Here is a 21,610-nt window from a genome sequence, read left to right as displayed (position 1 = left end):
GACTGGGCTCAAAGAGTGTACTTTTCTTCCAGCTGAGAAGTAAAAGATTTATTTAAAAAAACCAAAAACCCTAGAACTGGTTTCTATCTTTAAAAGATTATCAAATTACAAATTTACCCTGATAACTGACTGTTCTAAATATTAAATAAAGATTTACAGGGTTTCTGGAGCAAGTAAAGTTCCAATACTCCTCCAAACCCTCACAAAGTAGGAGTAAAATTCCACCACCTCCTTTTAACTAGTGGGAGCTGTCACTGGTTCAGTGGGGCCAGGATTTCATGATAGATATTTTTTGCATTCTTTAAATGTAACAAATTTTTGTGTTAGTGAAATATTGCTTACTAGACATTCACGAAGCAAGCTGAAAGGAAATCTGCAGTCCATGCAATATCATACAAAACACTTAAATGGCTATACATTTTGCTTCTGAGCCCTCTATCTTAAACTCAAGATTATTTTATCCATTGACATTCAAGCATATCTCACTATTACACAAAGACAGAAGTAATTAGTATTGTCAAAGACAATTGGCAACATATTTTTGCAATATGTTTTAAATGAGTTTATTGCTAAAAGTAAGTTGAGGTAACAAGTATTTATTAACTATAACACTAATTATAAACATAGGGATATCTGAACAATTTTTTCCAAGTCTTTTGTCAGAAGTGCTAGTTTCCATAACTAGTCTGGGTACAGAGATTTCTACAAACACAGACCAATACATTAACACAGAAAAAGTACTTACAAAGTTTCTAGGTTGTCTAATCCATCAAAACAATGTTTTCCTATTGTTTTTATTTTATTGTTATGAAGATGCCTAAAGAGACAACAAAATCAGTTTCAAAATAATCAGTTTCTCATGGATAAGTTATAAAATTAACATACATTTGACTATTTGATATTACAATAGCAGGATGTTTTAGAAAAACCATTAAAGGGTGAGAGGAAGTGATACTTTACAAAAGAATGCCCCTATTACCAGACAAGAGATGTCACAATCTAGGATGAGAGCAAGATATTGGATATAATCAGAATTACCTACCTGAGACCCCATTCAGCACTCCTGATTCTGACAAAACTGCAATTAATTTCCAGGTGTTGAAGTGGGGCCTTCAGATTATAGCTAAGGCTTTTAAACAGTCTTCAAGCAAAATGGTGCAAACAATTACAGCAGTTCCAAAACAAAAACAAAAACCACCTCCACAAAAAAAAGTCATGAAAGTTTAATTATTATTTTTTGCTGGCTTTTTGAAACTGACAGAGCTTTTTGAAAACGGAAAACTTCCAAAGAGCTCTACAGTTAGTTGAGAAACCCCCAAAAGTGTGATGAAAATTTGAATTAAACAAATAAATTCAAAACGTTTGGACCAGCTCTACTGTTAACACCAGTCCCAGGCACATTTAAGACTACATAAAGCATTAGAAATATATCCCATAAGGAACAAACCTGTTGAAGAGGATATTTCCATCTCTAAAAACTACAATGCCTTCTTTTGCCAACATTTTTCAGTTGTCAGTTTTCAAGAATGAGTACGCTACCAAAAAGAGATGCAATCAAAAATCATGGAGCAATCTCAGTCATGGCATTTTTGATTTTCTGGTAGCAGACCTGTCTAATACAGATGATAATTGTACCAGTTTGTGGTGTTTCTGGGTTACAAACTATTAGCCACCTGAAGTGAAACAGAACAGAACGCACTTCTCATTGCAACCCTAGCTGAATCAGGTCCACACTTGGAGGATCAAACTGAATTGTAAAGTGAAATGCTGCTAATACTCACAGAACGACGAGACTTGAAAGGTTTGTAAACGCAAAGTCAGGAATGTGTGTTATTTTGTTGAGAGCCAGAGTTAAGGCCTGCAGAGAAGGAAGATTGCTGAGTGGATGAATGGGAACTTCTGTCAAGCTGTTGTCATCCAGCCACAGGTGACGTAGCTGGACGAGACCCTCAAAACTGTCTTCTGGGACTGCAGTAATATGGTTAGCATCTAAACGCCTAAATGGAAACAAAAATAATTGAAATTAGTGAAGTTCACAAGCCTTTGTTAAGTACGAGTATGGATTAAAACACACGAACATATTTAAAAACTCAAATAGTTTTACTGGAAGAATTCATCATCTGAAAGCTTTGAGAAGCTGCTGAAAGGGGCCTGAACTTTTTTTTGTCTAAATAAACACCTCAGATCATTCAAATAGCAAAATTATTCTTTTCCTGTCCATATTTAACAAAGTAAAATAATTCTTAAAATTACAATCATCTTTATAAAAATCTGAATGGATAACTATTTTACAGAAGACTCCACTATGAACAGCAGTACACATTACTGGAACAAATTTACAAAGAGATGGTTTTAATGCATTAAACCACATTATCTTGACTGAAATTCTCTCTGTAGGTACACTGTAAATAGTATTAGATACTATTAGTGTGTTGCTTTCTGTTATTACTGTACTACTCACGTGACTGATGTCAGAGAATTATTAAAAATATATTATTGAACCTCATGTCAGAACAATGAATCACATTAACAAATAAAGGATTGTATCACCAACTAAACTCAAAGATTTCCCTCTTTCTGGCAGAGCATCCTTTCCAACATACTCTGGGGAAAAAAAAACAGCAGCAGAGGGTAACACTATCAGTGTTATCTGTACAGGATTAGCTTTGCCATCATATTTTTCCCAAATTAATTCTGATCATGGATATTAGCAGCAATAATGCATCCTCATGTAGAAAATGACTCATCTCTCTTTCAAAAAGAGTAGCAAAGGACTTGTAGCAATTAGTTTTTGCTTTAATTACTAACCCAGCTAAGCTATCGAGTTACACAACATTTCTTTAGGTTTCAGGGAATTTAAAATGAGGACTTCACACCTGGAAAACCTAGGTGGCTGAATGTCTGCCATCAGTTTCAGGCTCCAGATCTGAAAGTACTCACGACAGAAGGTGTAGTTTTTACTAGCAGAATCCAACTGAAAGATCTTTCCAATAAAAGTTAACAAAATGGTACTACTCCTTGCCTGATACCTTGAGCCTGATAGACTTTGCTTGCAAACAGACTTCGTATTCTTTTCCTGCACAAAACTACACTCTCTACCAACTTATTTTCCCATTTTCTATCCAATGGCTACATTCACTTTGAGAGTTATATTTTAATACTGTTTCAGTATTTAGCATGCTCTCTATTCCAGTGGTTCTCAACCTTTCCAGAGTACTGTACCCCTTGCAGGAGTCTGATTTGTCTTGCGTACATCCCAAGTTTCACCTCACTTAAAAACAACTTAATGAGCAGTAGGTGAACCCTGGCCTCAGGAAGGCTAACCCCTGGCCCGGACCACCCCTTCTGCCCGAGGTCCCCTCCCCACTGGAGCCAAGAGTCCCCCTCATCCCTGGACGCCGGGTGGGTGGGCAGCACATGCCTCTCCCCCCTCCCCCCCAACCCAGAGCAAAGGCCAGCCCCATTATGCTCCTAGCCCCAGCTGGCCACAGGCAGCCGGGGGGACGGGGACGACATGGAGAGGGTGGGAAGAGCTTCCCAGGAAACACGCAGCCCAGGAAATAGGAAGCACAAGGGCACAGCCCAGGAAACAGGAAAGGGCCTGGGGGCAGAGTGTGGGTGGGGCCACGCAAGGCTGTATGGGGAGGCACAGCCTCCCCCTGCCTTCAATACCCACCGCCCATGCTACTGGCTTACAAAATCAGACATAAAAATACAAAAAAGTGTCACAGCACACTATTACTGAAAAATTGCTTATGTTCTCATTTTTACCATATAATTATAAAATAAATCAACTGGAAATAAATATTGTACTTACATTTCAGTGTATGGTATATAGAGCAGTACAAACAAGTCATATGAAATTTTAGTTTGTACTGACTTCACTAGTGCTTTTTATGTAGCCTGTTGTAAAACTAGACAAATATCTAGATGAGTTGACATACCCCCTGGAAGACCTTTGCGTGTACCCTTGGTTGGGAACCACAGATCTATGCAACAAATCAGCAACAAATTCTTATCTTATCATACAAATGTAGGGCTTGAAGGGACCACAAGAACTCATCAAGTCCAGCCCCCAGCACTCAGGGAGGACTAAGTAATCCTAGACCACCCCTGATAGGTGTTGGTCCAACTTGTTCTTAAAACCTCCAATGAAGGTGATTCCACAACCTCCCTTGCAAGCCTGTTTCAGAACTTAACTACCTTTCTAGTTAGAAAGTTTTTCCTAATATCTAACCTAAATCTCCCTTGCTGCAGATTGACCCCATTACTTCTTGTCCTACCTTCAGTGGACATGGAGAACAATTCATCATGCCCAGTTATTTTAACCTTTCCTCACACGTCAGGTTTTCTAAACCTTTTATCATTTTGATGGTTCTCTGCTGGACTCTCTCCACTTTCGTCCACATCTTTCCTAAAGTGCAGAACCCATTGGACATAGTACTCCAGCTGAGGCTCACCTACATCAAGCAGAACAGGGACAATTACCTCCCTTGCTTTAAATACAACACTACTGTTAAATGCACCCCAGAATATTAGCCTTTTCGCAATTGCATCACATTGCTGACTTATATCAATTTGTGATCCACTATAACTCCCAGATCCTTTTCAGCAGTACTACTGCCTAGTCGGTTATTCCCCATTTTGTAGTTGTGCATTCAACTTTTCCTTCCTAAGTGAAGTACTTTGCACTTATCTTTATTGAATTTCATCTTGTTGAATTCAGAGCAACTCTCAATTTGTCAGGGTCCTTCTGAATTCTAATCCTGTCTTCCAAAGTGCTTGCAACCCCTCCCATGGTGTCATCTGCAAATTTTATAAGCCTACTCTCCAATCCATTATTGAAGTTATTAATGAAAATATTGAATAGTACCGGCCCCAGGACTGACCCCTGCATGGCCACACTAGTTTGACAGGCCTTCCAATCTGCCAGCAAAACATTGATAACTATCCTTTGGAAATGGTCTAACAATCAGTTGTGCACCCACCTTATAGTAATTTAATCTAGACCACATTTCCCTAGTTTGCTTATTCAAAGGAAGTTTGGTGTTCAAACAGTTCAAATCTTTAAGACTTTTTGGGAAAAACAGCAGAAGTTGAATTCCTGTTTAATAATAAAAGCTATGAAATGCAGCAAAGTAAGCCACAAGCACACGGGCACAGAAAGTGGAAAATTTAAATGTTCTGAAGCCCAAGTTTTGTTTTGTTTTGTTTGGTTTGGTTTTGGTTTTAAGATGAGCAAGGTGCCATTACCTCTAAAGCTATACATCAAAGAGTTAATTCCTATAGTGCATACACTGGCAACTGCATATCATTGGCCAGCCCTATGAGCTGGCAGGTGTGTACACCCTTATTTGTGAATACTTTTAGCCTGTGCTGAGACTAGAACATTTCAGAGAAATTAAATGACTGGTGATAAAAAAGCCTACAGCTCCCTTAGGGGAAAAAAAAAATCAACTAGAAATTACCTGTGTGTCTTTCTCCACCTCCGAAAGTCACACACCTCCCTGAAGATCAAAAGAATTATTTTCCAATGGAATAAACATCTCCAGCTCATTTCTTCAACAAATGCCCTTGTTCTTTTTTCGCAAATCAACATACTTTTGAGACACATGCCTCTCGGTCCTTGTGATTACTCATAGACAGCTCTCCTGTTTCTGCTGCAGGGAGTTGTGTATTTTCAGAGTCTCTTTTCTAAATGTGTTCACCAAGTTACATTTGCTCAGGCATATTCGACTGTAAAATGTCTCAGTGAGCTGTCAACTCTACAGCTAAAGGGCTGAAAAAGGACGGAGCCACGCAATGTTACGGTTATGATGTAAGCCAACTACAGCACTGAAATTCAGAGTAAAAGATGACCGATACTTCATCCCTAATTATCTCTGCTAAATTCTATCACAACATGGATGGCATTGGGCTTAATGTGCAGCAAGGGAGATGTAGATCAGATATTAGGAAAATGTTTCTAATTGTAAAGTAGTTAAGTTCTGGAACAAGTTTCCAAGGGAAGCTGGGGAATCCCCATCATTGGAGGTTTTTAGAAACAGGTTGGGCCAAGACCTGCCAGGGATGGTCTAGGTTTACTTGATCCATCTCGGGGGGGGGGGAGGGGGGAGAGAGGAGGAGAGAGGGACTGGATGAGGTGACCTTTCGAGTCCCCTTCCACCCCTACACTTCTACAAATCTATGCTCAGACACTGTTCTGAGATTCAGCAAGGCTTAGAACCTGAGCTCCAAATGGGATCAGCCACTGGTTTGAGTATTTTACTATTCCCACATCAGTGATGTTCAACCCCTGGCACTCAAGCCACAAATGACTGTTCTAGGCCCCAAGGAAGAAAAAATGGTTCTGACTAGTCCCTTGCATCCAAAAATTTTGAAGAGGGTAAGCAGAGGGGAAAAAACCTCCCTCAATTCTCTCTGATAGAAAGATGTGAAAGGTGACATGGGAAGTGTGTTATGGAGTCACAGGGAGTAAGAAAAATAATCATTGTGTCATGCTGTTAACACCATATCAACATCACGGGTGAGCATTGAGTATTGATGCAAGGTCACAAAGTCAGCACCGCAAAGCAGTGTTAGAACATTTTTCTATGATTATTTTGCACCTCTCAGCAACTCTCCAGTTACAAAGTGACTTTCCATTTCTTTAACACTGAGTGTCATTACCCTAGGTTTTTCAGAGGTCCCAGGGGCTGACTGACAAAACACTTTGGAAATATAAGTATTATGCCTAGACTTTTCATAGAAATTCATTTTTATAGTATTAGGGATAAACCTATGCCATAATACTTTGTAAAATGATATTAAAGAACCAATCTGGATATTTTTATGGTTACACAAAATGGATGGATCAAGCTGCAGCTGTGCCACTGTAGCACATAGTGTAGACATTACCTGCCCTATGCCAACCGGAGAGCTTCTCCCATTGGCGTAGGTAATCCACCTCCCCGAGAGGTGCTAGCTAGGTGGACCGAAGAATTCTTCAACCTAGCACTGTCTTTGCCAGTAGTCAGGTCAGCATAGCTACGTCTCTCAGAGGCGTGGATTTTTCACACAATGAGAGATGTAGTTATACCGATGTAAGTTCCTAGTGTAGACCAGGCCCCAAAGTGTTACATTTCTGTTTTTGTTTTATGGCGCTCAGAACTTAACTAGATTTTAATAGTTGTGCTACTTTTTGTTTCCCAGACTCGGATCTTCTATGCCAGTTTAGTCTAAATCTATCTTTTCCCCCTTCAAATGACAAATTCTTACCTAAAGTACTCTCAAACAGGGCTACAATGCAGCTATTGAATCTGAACATGCATTTTTTTTTAATTAACTTGTGCTATAAATGTTGGTATATCTTTAGGATCAAACTGAAAAGAAAAATTAAAAAAACAAACCCCTAAATATTTGGTAACTACTATATAATATTCTTGCTAAAGAGAACAGTCAATATTCTTGCTTTTTGGAAGATGGGATAGGGAAATGTTTACTCACACTAAATAGCAGAAAGGGGCCAATATTCCTCAATGGACTATAGGTTTACAAAAATTGTCTTTTTTGTCCATTAAAACATTAAAGATAAAACTTCATGTTGTTTAAATTACAGCTTGCAGCATACACTTAAATTCTTTAATCTTTTAGAAGCCACTCCAATTCCAGCTTCCCTATAGGCATTGGCTTGCGAGAGGCCTACTTTAAATTCTAGTTTATAAATTCAGAGTTTATTTGCTGAGCTGTCATCTTTACTATTATTACTTGTCAGGTTCCATACTCACATAAGCTCAAACTGCACAAATGGGGAGGGAGGGAAAGAGAGAGGGAGAGTAGCAGAGAAACCCAGGTGTCCTGTATTTCTCATAAGAGCATAACATTAAAATTAGATTTAAAAGATAAAACAAACCTGTAAGCTTAACAGCTTTCAACTACCATACTGGCTTTGTTTAGAACTAAGCTGTCAAAAAACACAAGGAGCGGCTGTTTTATCCTTTCCAGATATTTCTTACTCTCTGAGAAGTGGAGACCAAGCTGGTGGTTTTGAATTATCTTTTTATTGCAACTACCGCCTGCCAAGTTATGGTTTTGAATCAAACACATTTAAATTGCTTATAAAAACTCTCTAACACAATCTGCTGAGGATGCATCAATCATGGAGGGTGCAACGCAATTCTGGGATAAACATGACACATGGACCACAACTTTCCTGAACTCAACAGGAAACAACCTTTAGTACAAACACAGATAACCCCTAAATAAAGAGGCAAATGCAGTGGCTTTCTGTTGCACAGGGAGCCCAACAAAACGTAAAACAAAGCACCATGAGGTTGCCTGTACGGTCCCTTTGGAACAAGCCAAGCTTCCTCAATTGCAGCCTTAGAAACCAACCCTACAGTAAAAGGCTCCTCACAATCAGCACTGACAGCTTGATAAGACAGTGGCTTTTTGAGACATACAATGGTAGAGTGTAAACCATCAAGGGCAGGTCTACACTACAAGTTTACATCGGCACAGCTTCATCGATACAGCTGCGCTGCTGCAGCTCATCTGGTGAAGATGCTTTAAGCCGACAGGACAGAGCTCTCCTACTGACATAGGGGGGCTAAGGTCGGTATAACCATGTTGATCAGGGGTGTGGATTTTTCATACTCCTGAACAATGTAGTTATACCGAAGTAGGTAGGCAGTATAAACTAAGCCCTAACTAAATACAACCACACAAGAATTAGCAGTTCCCCAATAACGCTGTAACAGCAGCAGATTACTGTAACATACATTAAGCACACAATGAAAGGTCACACAGCAGGAGCATTCTAACAGAAATGCTCTCCAGCTGAGGGTTCTGGGGAGCACTTCGTATCAGAGCCAGGGGAGGAGCTCAATAGGTTAAAGCCCATTGGTCATCTGTCCAAACGGTGATGCCCTGGGATAGGCCTATTTCTTCCTGTAGCAGGAGTATCCCATATTTGGGACTTCTCCTGTGACAGCCTGTGAGCCTTCCACTGCCTGCCTAGTCCATTCTGTGTTGTTTCCCCAACCTGTTCCTTTCCTTCATTAACTTCTGAAACGTGACAGGAAGGAGAAGTCATGCACTCACAAAAGGAGAGCTTCATGCTCAGTTTAATTTGTGTTCCTCCCCCCACCCCCGACTGATGCTCAGTTCATAGCTGCAAGCCTGCGTGATTGTCAGAGCAGGGAGCACTAACAATTAGAGTGACAGTGATTGATTGAGAGGCACAAGATGGCACTTTGCAGGTGTGCATGATGCCAGCAGGATTGGAAGGAGGTGAAAAACTGAGGGACAAATGTAAAGCAAGACAGGAGGGGAGGGCAAAAAGCATAGCATGAGGGGGAAAAAAACAAAATCCAAGTCTTCCTCCAGTTCTGTAGTCTCCCTTCCAGCACTGAGCAACTCTCCATCCAGCCTGTAACTGGTATTTGGCAGCTCTATTTTATCTCTTAAAGAACAATCAATCAGATGGCCCATCATCCCGGTTGGCTTCAGATCTCCCTTAACAGACCCGGGCCACAGAACCCCAGCAAAATCCACCAGGCCAAAATGGCCAACAGATCAAAAATCTCATAAGCATGATTTTGGTAATGTTAATGATAAATGTATTCCCAGCAATTGGCCAAACCCCTCCCTCACACACATTTTGTTTGTGTTGTTTCCTATAAGAGGGAAGAAATTTGTTTAGAACTAAGCTCTCAAAAACACAAGGAGCTGCTGTTTTCCTTTCCAGGTAGTGTTTTCAATCACACTACTCCCTCCCCATTCTTCAGTTTACATGGTTCTGGAAATGTAACAGTATTATACTAACAGGGAAAGTTAAATGTTGATATTAATAGAAGGCAATCACTACTGAGTGTACACTTGTGTTAAACTACTTTTGGTCAATTGCAATCAGTAATGAACTTTGCTCCTTTCAAGTGCTACTTCAAAAACCACAAGGAAAATCACTCAAACAACTCTGGAGTAGATTTTAGATTTTCAAAGTGAAGTACTGTTAAGCCTGGATACAATGGAAATTCTGTTAGAATGTAGGACAACTAAATCCACTGTGTTAAGAAAAAGCACTTTAAAAAAATATTCTAACAAAATGACTTCACAAGTACCATTTGCTCATTACATCCAGCAGCTGCTTGCTATATCTCAAGTACTAAGGGACACAAATACATGGATTTGCTAAAGTATGGAGATTTCAGCAAATATCCAAGTATTTCATAAGCTAATTTATTCAATAGACAAGTTTGGTTTGTCAGGTAGGTTTTTCCATATGTATGATCTCGGAATACCACCATCTGACACATTTAAAATTTGCTGCAAGTTATCTCGACATGTTGGAGTTGTGTTGGATGTTAATCTTTCACCCACATGTCTTGTAAATAGAACCATAAAACAACTGATAGGCCAATCAGAATGACTACTACTGAGGTGAACAGTCAACTGTCTTCTGCAGTCATAGCTTAAAAAAAAAAAAAAGCTCATGCATTCAGTTTCTAAATCACTGACTCCCTGATTCTTCACTCAAACATTTAGAAAGTAAGTAAACCCAATCAGTAGATAAGGTACAAAATTTGAAGGGATTCCTGAAGCTAAAAAACACCCCACAATTCAGATTAAAGTGAAACCAGCTCCTGAAGGTATACACACTGTATGGAAACCTCACTCAACAATTCTGTAAAGTCCATGAAGGAATACATTTAAACAGCCGCATATTAAACCATCATTTATTTCCTTTAGCACACAGCTCAAAATAGCACTCAAACATTTACTATTCTTAACAAATGTAGGGATGGAGAAGCAAATTCAGTGTATCTGAACTTGTATTTCTTTTGCTGGTCAAGAAGTATAAACATGCTGAATATTCTCTGTTCCCCACCACCTTCCTTCTAGCCTGTCAGCACAATTCTAGTTTAATATACATTTACACTTATAAGCAGATAATCTTTAACCCTTCAGTAATAGTGGAGAAACAACAAAATAGAATTGAAAACTTCATGGGGAAAAAATGCCCCCAGATTAGTTAGTTTAAAAAAAAAAAAAAAAAGGACTGCATCAAGCACAGTGATGCTGATTACCTTAAAATAGTTATTGGTGCTCACTGATATATCCCTTAAATCCATCATTCTTTAAATCCATCCGATTATCCCAAGAGATAATGCTATAATTTTGCATTCAAAGATCTTTGATCCAGAATCATTATAGTAATGATATAATTAGTAAAACTCCAGTTTTACTCGTGCATTTTCAGTCTTCATTCATTTTTAAGACGTTCCCTCTTCAAACTATCACGTCTAGTGAAGTCTACTAAAATACAGTTGCGTGTAGCAGCATGCGTTTTGTCAGAGTAGACAAATTAACCAGAACCTAGCTCTATTACCCACAACAAGAACACTATCAGCCTTTTTTATCCAGAGTATCCATTAAGCTAGAATGATTCACTGCAAACATAGGTTATCCCATTTTACCAGGTTAGCCATCCCCTCACAAGCAGTTCCAAACTGCTAGCAGTTTAGATTACACTGATTTTGTATCTCTGCAGTTCACCCTCCCATATGGACGCATGAGGATTTTATTCCCCCCAACCTAATCAAAATATTAATTCATAAAGATAACTTACAAAATAATGCATTAGTCTAGTCTTGGGTCACAGCAACTTGAGCCAGGTCTCCACTAGGACTGCTGTGCGAGTATAGCCTTACTATAATGAATGGCACAGCGTTCCTACTACACTTGTGTAAGTATAGCTTATTCCAGTCCAGAACAAAATAAACTACTGGTAAAATTGTAGTTTTGATGGTGCAACTGAATCTACACTGAGGGCTTTTGCTGGCACAGCTATATTAGTTAGGAAGCATACTTCATCACTACCTTTGCCAGCAGAAGTTTGTTGTATAGACCCAAGCCAGTGAAAATATTTTGTGTGCACGTGCGTATATCCGTATGTACATGTGTGTAAATTATATGTATAGTGAGAAAAGCAAACTTTAATAACTAAGACTGCATTAAATATCACCTCTTAAAATGTTTTAATGCAAACAAATCTACCCTTCTTAATTAAAAAGCCAGTGAAATTGACAACTTGGCATGGCAGGAAAGACTACAGTATGATTACATAGTAATACAGGGAACATTTCATCTTTGGCTTGCTTAGATCACCAACGCAGTGAATTATGAGTACTGACATTGTAGTCACTACATGAGAGGTTGTTTCCTACCACTGATATTTTGGAATTGAAGTTTTTGATTTAAAAGATGTATTTTCATTTCAAGTCAGATGAAGGAGCCAAGAGGAGATGGGAATTCATTTACTTCCGAAAGCAATTTATTGGGCTTCCTCTAATATGTTGGATATTTAAACATAAAACACCCCCACCACACCTTTCCCTACCCAATCTTCCTGCTGCTTGTACCTGACAAGTCATAATTCTCTGTTTATGATGCAACATTGTTACGTTGCTGGAGGAATGACGGCCATGTCAAAATTCAGCATTATCACTACAGGAACAAACAAGAGAAGAGAAACAGAGGTCTTTTAACGCAGATTTTTGGGGACAGATTCTGTCATCTTATGTCCATGAGTCATTGGGACAACCTGGAATAAGGTACTATCCAACATGAGTAATGGTAGTAGAATGTGTCACTTTAACAGGAAGAAAAGAAGGACTTGTGGCACCTTAGAGGCTAACAAATTTATTTGAGCATAAGCTTTTGTGAGCTACAGCTACAGCTCTGATGAAAGGTTTCAGAGTAGCAGCCGTGTTAGTCTGTATTCGCAAAAGGAAAAGGAGTACTTGTGGCACCTTAGAGACTAACATATTTATTTGAGCATAAGCTTTCGTGAGCTACAGCTCACTTCATCGGATGCATGCAGTGGAAAATACAGTGGGGAGATTTATATACACAGAGAACATGAAACAATGGGTGTTACCATACACACTGTAACAAGAGAGATCAGGTAAGGTGAGCTATTACCAGCAGACGTCAAGAATTATAACATTCAAAAACCAGTCTGAGAACACTTCAGTCTCTTTGATCACTCGATTACAGACCTAAAAGTGGCAATTCTTCAACAAAAAAATTTCAAAAAAAGACTCCAACGAGAGACTGCTGAATTGGAATTAATTTGCAAACTGGATACAATTAACTTAGGCTTGAATAAAGACTGGGAGTGGATGGGTCATTACACAAAGTAAAACTATTTCCCCATGTTTATTCCCCCCCACTGTTCCTCACACGTTCTTGTCAACTGCTGGAAATGGCCCACCTGGATTATCACTACAAAAGGTTCCCCCCCCATCCCCCCGCTCTCCTGCTGGTAATAGCTCACCTTACCTGATCACTCTTGCTACAGTGTGTATGGTAACACCCATTGTTTCATGTTCTCTGTGTACATAAAATCTCCCCACTGTATTTTCCACTGCATGCATCCGATGAAGTGAGCTGTAGCTCACGAAAGCTTATGCTCAAATAAATTTGTTAGTCTCTAAGGTGCCACAAGTACTCCTTTTCTTTTTGCGGATAAAGACTTACACGGCTGCTACTATGAAACCTTTAAGAGGAAGTAAACCAGGAAATAATGGCATTTTAAAAGTGATTTAAGTTTTAACACACACACATTTGAATATTTTTTCACACTTCTCACTAACTTAATATGTAAAAATGTTATAAAGACGATAAGCAAAATTCCTTTATTAGCTACAGCACATTGCAATGCTTTCAGCTACTATAGAATACTATAATTATTCACATATATATAGGGGAAGGCCACAGAAGGAGTCTATCACTGCCGGAAGAATAACAGGAGTTCCTGTACTGCAGTTATGCAAAGTCATCAGTACAATGCACTTCTTTCTCTGATACTCTGATTGCTACTGGCTAAGATTTTTAAAGCCAACTCATGGATTTAGACTCCCAAATCCCATTAAAATGAATGGGAACTAAGTGTCCAAATCCTTTAGGCAGCTTTGAGAATCTCAGCCACAGTGTTTATAGAGTTGAATGTTAGGATCTTGAGGGAAAAATGGAAATATGGTAGAACCAGAAAGCAGCAGGTGTGAGGTTGCAGGGACTGAGCTCCATATGCAGACAGCTCTTTTCCTGTAATTGAAGGACAAATGATAGAGTAGTTCTGTTAACCCATCTTGAACATGCCTCTTGTCCCTCCACTTAGCACACCTGAACTCTTCCACTACAAATAACTCCATGCAAAACAGTGAAGCAGGAGCTTCTACTTAATGATACTTTAAAAATATTGAAATATTTGAGAAGAACTTTAACGTTCTGTTCAAAACATTAAAGATGGCCAGTTTAATTTTCCTTTCAGGAAAATGATATCTGTCAATGCTGTCTGGGTTTTTTAGAACAGCAAAATCTGTTAAGCAAAAACTGGGTCTCTATTCCCTGCTGGCCTACTGAGCCAAGCCCTTCACTTCACTCCTATGTGGAATAATGGGGTAATACAACTTTATAATACATTATAATACATTATAAAGTCCTTGGATAAAAAGATTATTCTATTTTGCATACCTAAATGAGGCATATCAAGGCTCATTATATAATTTTAGCATGTCAGGGTTTCAACACAGTTAGGGGACCTGAGGAGAAATCCTCTGCTATGACTCCAACCTTGGAAGAGAGTTGGTAAAAGTTGCTTTAAATTTTGGACTGGCTGGGGGCTGGCATGGCCTTTGGCATAAATCATAGTAGTACAGGGGTTGCTCTAATTTACAGCAGCATCCCAAGGACCCCCTACAATTTGTATTACAGCCCAAAAATCAGCAAGTGCTATAGAGATACCCACCCTCCTGTCTCAACATGCCTCTGATGCTGTGGCTTGTGAGGTAGGCATGTAGGGCTGCCTACGGTGGCTCTGTGCAGGCCCCATACCAGGCAATTCTCCATTGGTTCCCAATAGCCACTGTAAGCTGCTGGAGCTGTGTATATGGGTCAGAGTGGAAGAGAGACTCTCCCTTCGGTTTCCATCTTTGGCACCTCCACTGACTCCTTTTATGACCTTAAGCAAGTCTAACTTCTCCGCATCCATTTCTAATCTCAGATGGGAACAAGGTCACTTTTCTACCTGTATAAGCTATGGATGCCAAACATTGTAAGTGACAAGCATATACTGTTAATATTTGGCAGTAAGTCAAAAAGCAATTAATTAATTGGGCTCCACATTTGACAGGTTCCTGTTCTAGCAACACCAGGTATAATTTCGATAAGAAAAAACAAATTGGTACATTTTGTCTTGGTAATTTACTTGAGAGCCATGTTTTTGCTCAAAGACATCATTGCATCTTGCAATGTGAAAACACATCATTGCAGATAAAGCATTCTGAGGTGTTTCCATTCACTGTAACCCTTCATTTTGGTAAACTGCACTCTTCATAAATAATGACTATATTCTAGCTTTCTTCAGGAAGAGAGACTTGGGAAAATAGCCAATATCAACAGAAAATATAGAGTTGCCATTGTGTATTCAGAACCACACTGGCTACTGTCCAGCTATCACACAAACATTAAGAATTGTAAAGCTTCTGTAATTATTTTATTTATTTTCAACCAGGTACATTTACGGGAATCATGAACACATACAACGTGGCAACTATCTATGCAGCCTGCATCTTCATGCAATAAAACAAAAGCTATACAGCTATGCAGGAACCGCAAACCAAATGGTTATCAGGATATTCTGAAATGTTAAGGAAAGAATAATTTGTGTCTTCACCAAGAAAAAAATCTCCCTTAAAGCTTCCTTCACAGCAAGTTGTGGGCCTGCCAAGAGACAACCCATTAATTGATGTTTAAACATGTAGTTTTTCAATGGAGATTATATAAATAAATAAAAGTCAGCAGCAATTTTCTAGCATGCATCATGCAAACAGCTAGCTGTTTTATACAAAGATCATCGCAGCTGCGTGGCCCGAGATTTTTTTTTAGGGCAAATTCCTATGTCAAAGGTCATCTTATTAATACAGAAGCACACTCATATCAATGTTTTTATATTTTCTGACATGGAAATTATGTGCCCAATCCTGCCCACTGTGAACTCTGTGACTTGAGGGTTTGCAGGATCAATCCCTAATTTATTGTTGTTCTATTATAAATGGAAACTTTAGTATCCATGAAAGAGAGAGAATATTCTAAGGTCCAGCACAATTTGCCTTACATGTTTTTTCCACATACACATCTACTAATGCACCTGTCTCAAACTAAAACATCACCACAGTGTTGATATCAAGTGGCTGCCAATTGTAACAAGCTGTGGTGTTTGTATGGAGTGAAACAGAAATCTAATTTGAATCCATCTCTCTAGAGAAAAAAATAGTCTGAAAAGTGACTGCTAACATGTCATTGTGGGGTTCCAACATTTATGCTCAATGACATCCAGATGCTTAATACATTTTCTAACTGATAGTCCTGTAAACTCAACTTGGGATCTGAAAAGGGGGAAAAATAGGGTTGGTTTTTTTTGTTAACGTCCTCCTCTTCAAACTCTTCAACATTCACATCACCTATAACTCATCCGTCCCCAATACAGCTGCTAGGGTGACTTTCACTTCATTCATTTAATTTTAATAAACACATTATAAAGAATGGCTCTGGATTAATTTGTTCATTCACTGCTGTTGCCTTGGGTTTTTCTTCTTTCCTTTTAATCACAAATTGTTATCAAAACCATCAACCGCTGGGTTAAATAATCTAAGGCTTAATCAGAGGACTGTTTAATCAGAAGTGCTGTACGTACTTGAAAACAAAAGCATATTCAGTACAGATCAAAAGTATAGATTCCAGACCGTGAGACTATTAATGGATATAATCTTTTCTGCAACACCAGCAGAATATTGATACCAAGAAAAAAGAACTTGCTACTCGATAAGGAGCACATCACAACAATGAAGCATTATTTGAAGTGTTTTCTTCTTAGCATGGGGCATCCCTAGACACCAGCGTGTAGTCCTTTTAAATTCAGGCAGATAACATACACTGGAGTATAATCTCTCCAGAGATATGTACAGTAGTTCCCCATGAAAATTAAAGTGGTTCACTTGCATGTATCAAGAAAAGGCTGCATAACTGATGGGGATGGGGGATAGCACGTATCAGCCCTACTCTTGGATCCACAAAGGCTGGATGGTCTATAGACTGACCCACCACCAGCTGTTGAGAAGTGCCTATGTTGTATTCTGCTGTGCTCAAGCTCTGCCCACAACCCCAACCACCTTTCGTGTGTGTAGCATCCAAGAAGCAGCAGAACAGCAGGGGGCAGGAGGTGCAGAGAGGCTGCATAAGTCAATGCCACACACTTGCACGCTGTAACCCACTGCTCCACAGCAGCGCATGCTGTAGCCAATCCTTAGGACTGTCTGGGGCAGTTTCTTTTGGTTTCCAGAGAAGGGGGGGAAAGGCAGGGGCGTAGCAGAGCACAGCCCACAGGATCACAACTATGAGACTGCAGTGCCCAAGGTCCCTGCTTATGGAGTGGGGAAGCAGCTGTGCAAAACTTGTAACTGGTGCTCCATGACCAACTGCAGAGTTGGAGGGGAGAGGACCTTTGTGCAGAAAACCAGGAATTTTGGCATGCGAAGAACAGAAAGTAGATAGGGAGAGGGCAGAAAAACATTCACCTTGTTCAGAGGTGCAACTGACCATCAAGATCTGATCAAAATGCCCTGCAAGAGGAGCCAAACCACCAAAAGCCACAAGATAATAAAAGTCCCTGTACGATACTTTGTGGGTGACTGGAAATAATGGTGGGGATTTCCTTAGCAGCCTACAGGATTTAAATGAATTCCATTAAAATGAATGCTATGAAAATCTCAACCAATCAGCAAATGCGTCCTCCCCAACCATGAAAGACTCGCAAACTTCTGCACAATTCTTTAAGTTGCTTAATACCTTAGGACATGCTGGACCATCCAATGTGGACCTTCCATATCTGCACTGTATTTACATTCTTTCTTATGGATGGATTTATGAAATTATTCTTTTCAGAGATAACATTGCGAAATTCCTTTCTATGTTTGATTGAAATTTCTGCTCCACTTCAAATTAACATATTAAGCCCACAAGCATTATTTTACATAAATCATTGCATTTCAATGTATTCTAGAATGCAGCAAATATGTATATAGGGTTGTGGAGGCAGGGGCAGAAGCGGAAGAGAGAGAGAGAGAGGGAAGAGGAATAAAAAAAAAACAAACTTACAGGGATTGTAAACCACTTAGTCCTCTAATGGCCTCATTAGGTACAGTCTTCAGCTGATTGTTCTGTAGGGTTCTGTAGAAAAATCTTTGTTAGTGAAAGATTTTCACAATAATCTTTAAAGTATCTTCTATTTGACATAAGAGATCATATTCCTCGTTAGTGGACTTTTTGCACAAGAAAACGCATTTTGGAATTCTCAAGACAAAATACTCAACGATAATTTTAAAATAATCGTGAAAATGTCTTGCTTCAGCTACTTACACAATCACTCCATTAATTAAACAATCTACATCAATGGGCCAGATTTCTTGAATATAATGGGCCAAAATCATCTCTGATATAAACTGTTGCAATTCCCCTTGACTTCATTGGGAGCTGCAACAATTTACATTGGAGCTCAATTTGCTCCAATAAATGGCATTTTATTATCTACCAGTGCTTGCATTTTCATGGTTGTTTCTACTGATTCCTCTATTTCTAGAAAAATGGCACCAAAGTATAATTTATTTTAATAATTGCATTTGCATAGTGTGCTGATTATAAAGCATTTCTGGGCACACAGAAATGTTAGTGAATAATGTCAGCAAAAAAATACAAAATGGTAGAGAGTCAGCAACGAACTATTCAGGAATCCACCCTGTTCTCTACCGCCATGTAACCCTTCACCATTCTCTATAGCCTCACCCATACTTATCTTTGCCCCTCCATTTGTTCTATAATGGAACCATACTGTGGGATGTACATTGTTGATTTTATAGAGAGATTTCTAAAGAAAGGTAGTGACAGGCTACATTAAGTTATATCAATTCTATAAGTTACCTTATAAGACAATGTTTTGGTTGCGGTGAAGAATATTTTTTATCAATAGCATTTTAATGGTTGATCTGTTTGCTGTTATGAAATGGGTCAATAGATGGTTTCTGTAAGTGTAACTATGCAAGTACATTAACAGTCAACTAATATACTTAGGTTTAAATTTTGTAAGAATTGACAAAAATGTTGGATGCCCAGCTTCAGATCATAGGCACTGACTCGGTGGGTGCTCTGAGGCTAGAGAACCCACAGGGAAAAAATGGAGGGTGCAGAGCACCCCCAGTAGGCGCCCCTGCTCCTCCACCAATCAGAGCCTCCCCCTCCCTACCTCTCCACGCCTCCCATGATCAGCTCTTTCACGGCATGCAGGAGGTGCTGGGTGGGAGGGGCATGACACACTCAGGGGAGGGGGTGGAACAGAGCAGGAAGAGGAGGGGCAAGGCCTTGTGGAAAGGGGTGGAGTGGGGGCGGGGCCTGGGACAGAGCCAGGGATCAAGTGCCCCCTGCCACATTGGAAAGTGCTGGCGCCTGTACTTGAGATACCTTATAGGGCCTGATTTTGAGTACCTTCCCTGCATTTACCTTACAAAACCGCCTGTAGCAGTGTTGCAGATGAGGAGTTTCTCAGTCCTCCCCTCTTACTCCTGGGCCTACGCTTCTTTCCTCACTGAAGATTTCCCTTTCTTCCCCTCAGGGGCCTTCTTTCATCCTCTTTGTATCCCTGCTCTATTGGGCCAGTCTTCGTAAAAACGCACCCCGTTACCCAAGCGCTAAAATTTCAGCACAGAGATTTGTTTCATTTTTAAAATCTGGTTTATAACAGGAAGCTAGTTCAGCCTTAACTGTAGAGCAGCATCTGTAGTGGATATTCTCATTTGTTGGGGACAAATAGGGCACAGCAAGAGTGGCACTGCCTCGCTTAGAAATCCCTCTACTGGTCAATTTCAGTTACAGGAGTGCACTACACTGGCAATGTTATATTCTTTTCTGAGGGAGTTGGAATGGCACCCCAAAACTATTTAGGCTCTCGTACTACATACATTACAGTAGCATCTGAACTCCTGACGGGATAGAAGGAGAAAAGCCTAGGTGGCTTCCTCTGAACCCTCTTGGGTCCATTGTTTCTCTCTCTTTTGGATAGCCAGAGAGGAAGGAGAAAAAGAAACACCCTGTGGTCTAACAGTTAGTATTTTTCTACCACAAGACATATCTGGGAGTCAAACACTATTACTCCAATAAAATGTAATAATTACAGTTTAATCCAGGTGACAACTGTTTTTATTATTGAATGCACATCGTCTTCAAGGTTAGCACTCCCAAGGGATTATGGAAAAAATAACAAAGCAGTAAAGATTTTCATGTTACTGTACTGTCTGAACAAAAAATTCTGTTTCTGTCCAGCCTATCAGTAAACATGCTGACTGTGCAAGAAGAAAGTACACAGCAAGCTGTGAAGCTCTAAAATTTGATTACTTACAGCACTTTGAGTTCTTTCAACCCAGACAAGGCCTTCGTATGGATAAAAGAAAGGTCATTGCCAGCCAGTCGTCTGGAAAAAAATTGTAATAATAATTCAGACTCTGAAAATACAGTATATTTACCACTGTCTAATAGATGAAACCATCAATGCATCAAAACTTGCATCAGATTATACCATATCTGCGATCCTCACATTTACCACCATTCACTCACAATTACACATTTTCAGTAAAGCATAATGCATTAAAATCACTTATCTGGACCCAAATTTGTGATCAACCCATGTAATCATATACTTTCCTCTTACTTTTACTATAGTTATCGGATTAATGCAATACATGAAGAAGCAGCTCTCAGAAAGTAGAGAGCGCTCACACAGACTCTTTCCAACTTGAGATTTTCCTTTATAATAATTTAAGAACATGTTTATATTCCCACCCAGCCACCCTTGCTCAAAAAACAAAGTCTGGTATCACCCCAAGAACATAATCCTGTAAACAAAATCAGAAGGCCTCCTCATTCTTCAGCCCCTTATTTATAGCAATTAAAGGAGAGACTGAAAATGTAAAACTAACACACCAATGGATGAGTTAAGATTCTTCTTATGAACCTGGGTTTGAAAAATGAGTTAACTGCTATCAATGTGTTCCTGAGGCTTCCAGCATAGTCTAGGTGAAAAGAATACTCAGTTATCCACGTTTTTAATCTAGCCACCAGCTTCTAAGAAACTATGCAGTCAAGCAGCAAGAGTTAGTTGCTAGACAGAAGGATGTGGAAAAAGGTTTGTGCTGAACATCTTAAAATTCAGATGACGTTCACTACTAGATTTGGGGCGACAGTCTGGGTCCACTGAAGTCAATCACAAAGCTCTCATTGATTTCAATGGGGCCAAGTCTCTCCTAGATACTAATGCAATCCACCTTAACAAACTAACATTAATAATCACTATAATAAGTATAGAAGTTTCTTCAGAACACAAGGTGAAAAAAAAACACTCAAGCAACAGAATTTCAGCTACTTATTTTTCCCCTTGTATTTTCTTAAAGCCTTTGGCCAACTTCCAGATGGGTACTTGCTACGTGGTCTAACTTTGCTGAGCTCCTAATATTTGCGACACTAG

At 39.4% G+C, this 21,610-nt stretch overlaps 1 protein-coding gene across 3 annotated transcripts in view; it reads right to left on the bottom strand.

Moving 5' to 3' along the window:
- The window catches only part of LGR4 (leucine rich repeat containing G protein-coupled receptor 4), a 119,580-nt gene that overhangs the window by 19,909 nt on the left and 78,061 nt on the right, over positions 1-21,610 (bottom strand). For all 3 annotated transcript variants that reach the window (XM_027830103.3, XM_007067917.4, XM_043549574.1), the window contains exons 3-6: positions 20,489-20,560; positions 18,199-18,270; positions 1,782-1,997; positions 746-817 (exon numbers count right to left, since the gene is read on the bottom strand). In XM_027830103.3, the coding sequence (XP_027685904.1) occupies positions 746-817; positions 1,782-1,997; positions 18,199-18,270; positions 20,489-20,560 (432 nt within the window). The remainder of the gene's footprint in view (positions 1-745; positions 818-1,781; positions 1,998-18,198; positions 18,271-20,488; positions 20,561-21,610) is intronic.

This window comes from Chelonia mydas, chromosome 6 (genome assembly GCF_015237465.2).
Source record: "Chelonia mydas isolate rCheMyd1 chromosome 6, rCheMyd1.pri.v2, whole genome shotgun sequence".
Lineage (NCBI taxonomy): Eukaryota > Metazoa > Chordata > Testudines > Cheloniidae > Chelonia > Chelonia mydas.
Note: the sequence above shows the minus strand (reverse complement) of the source record. Positions and strands in the feature narration are given on the sequence as shown.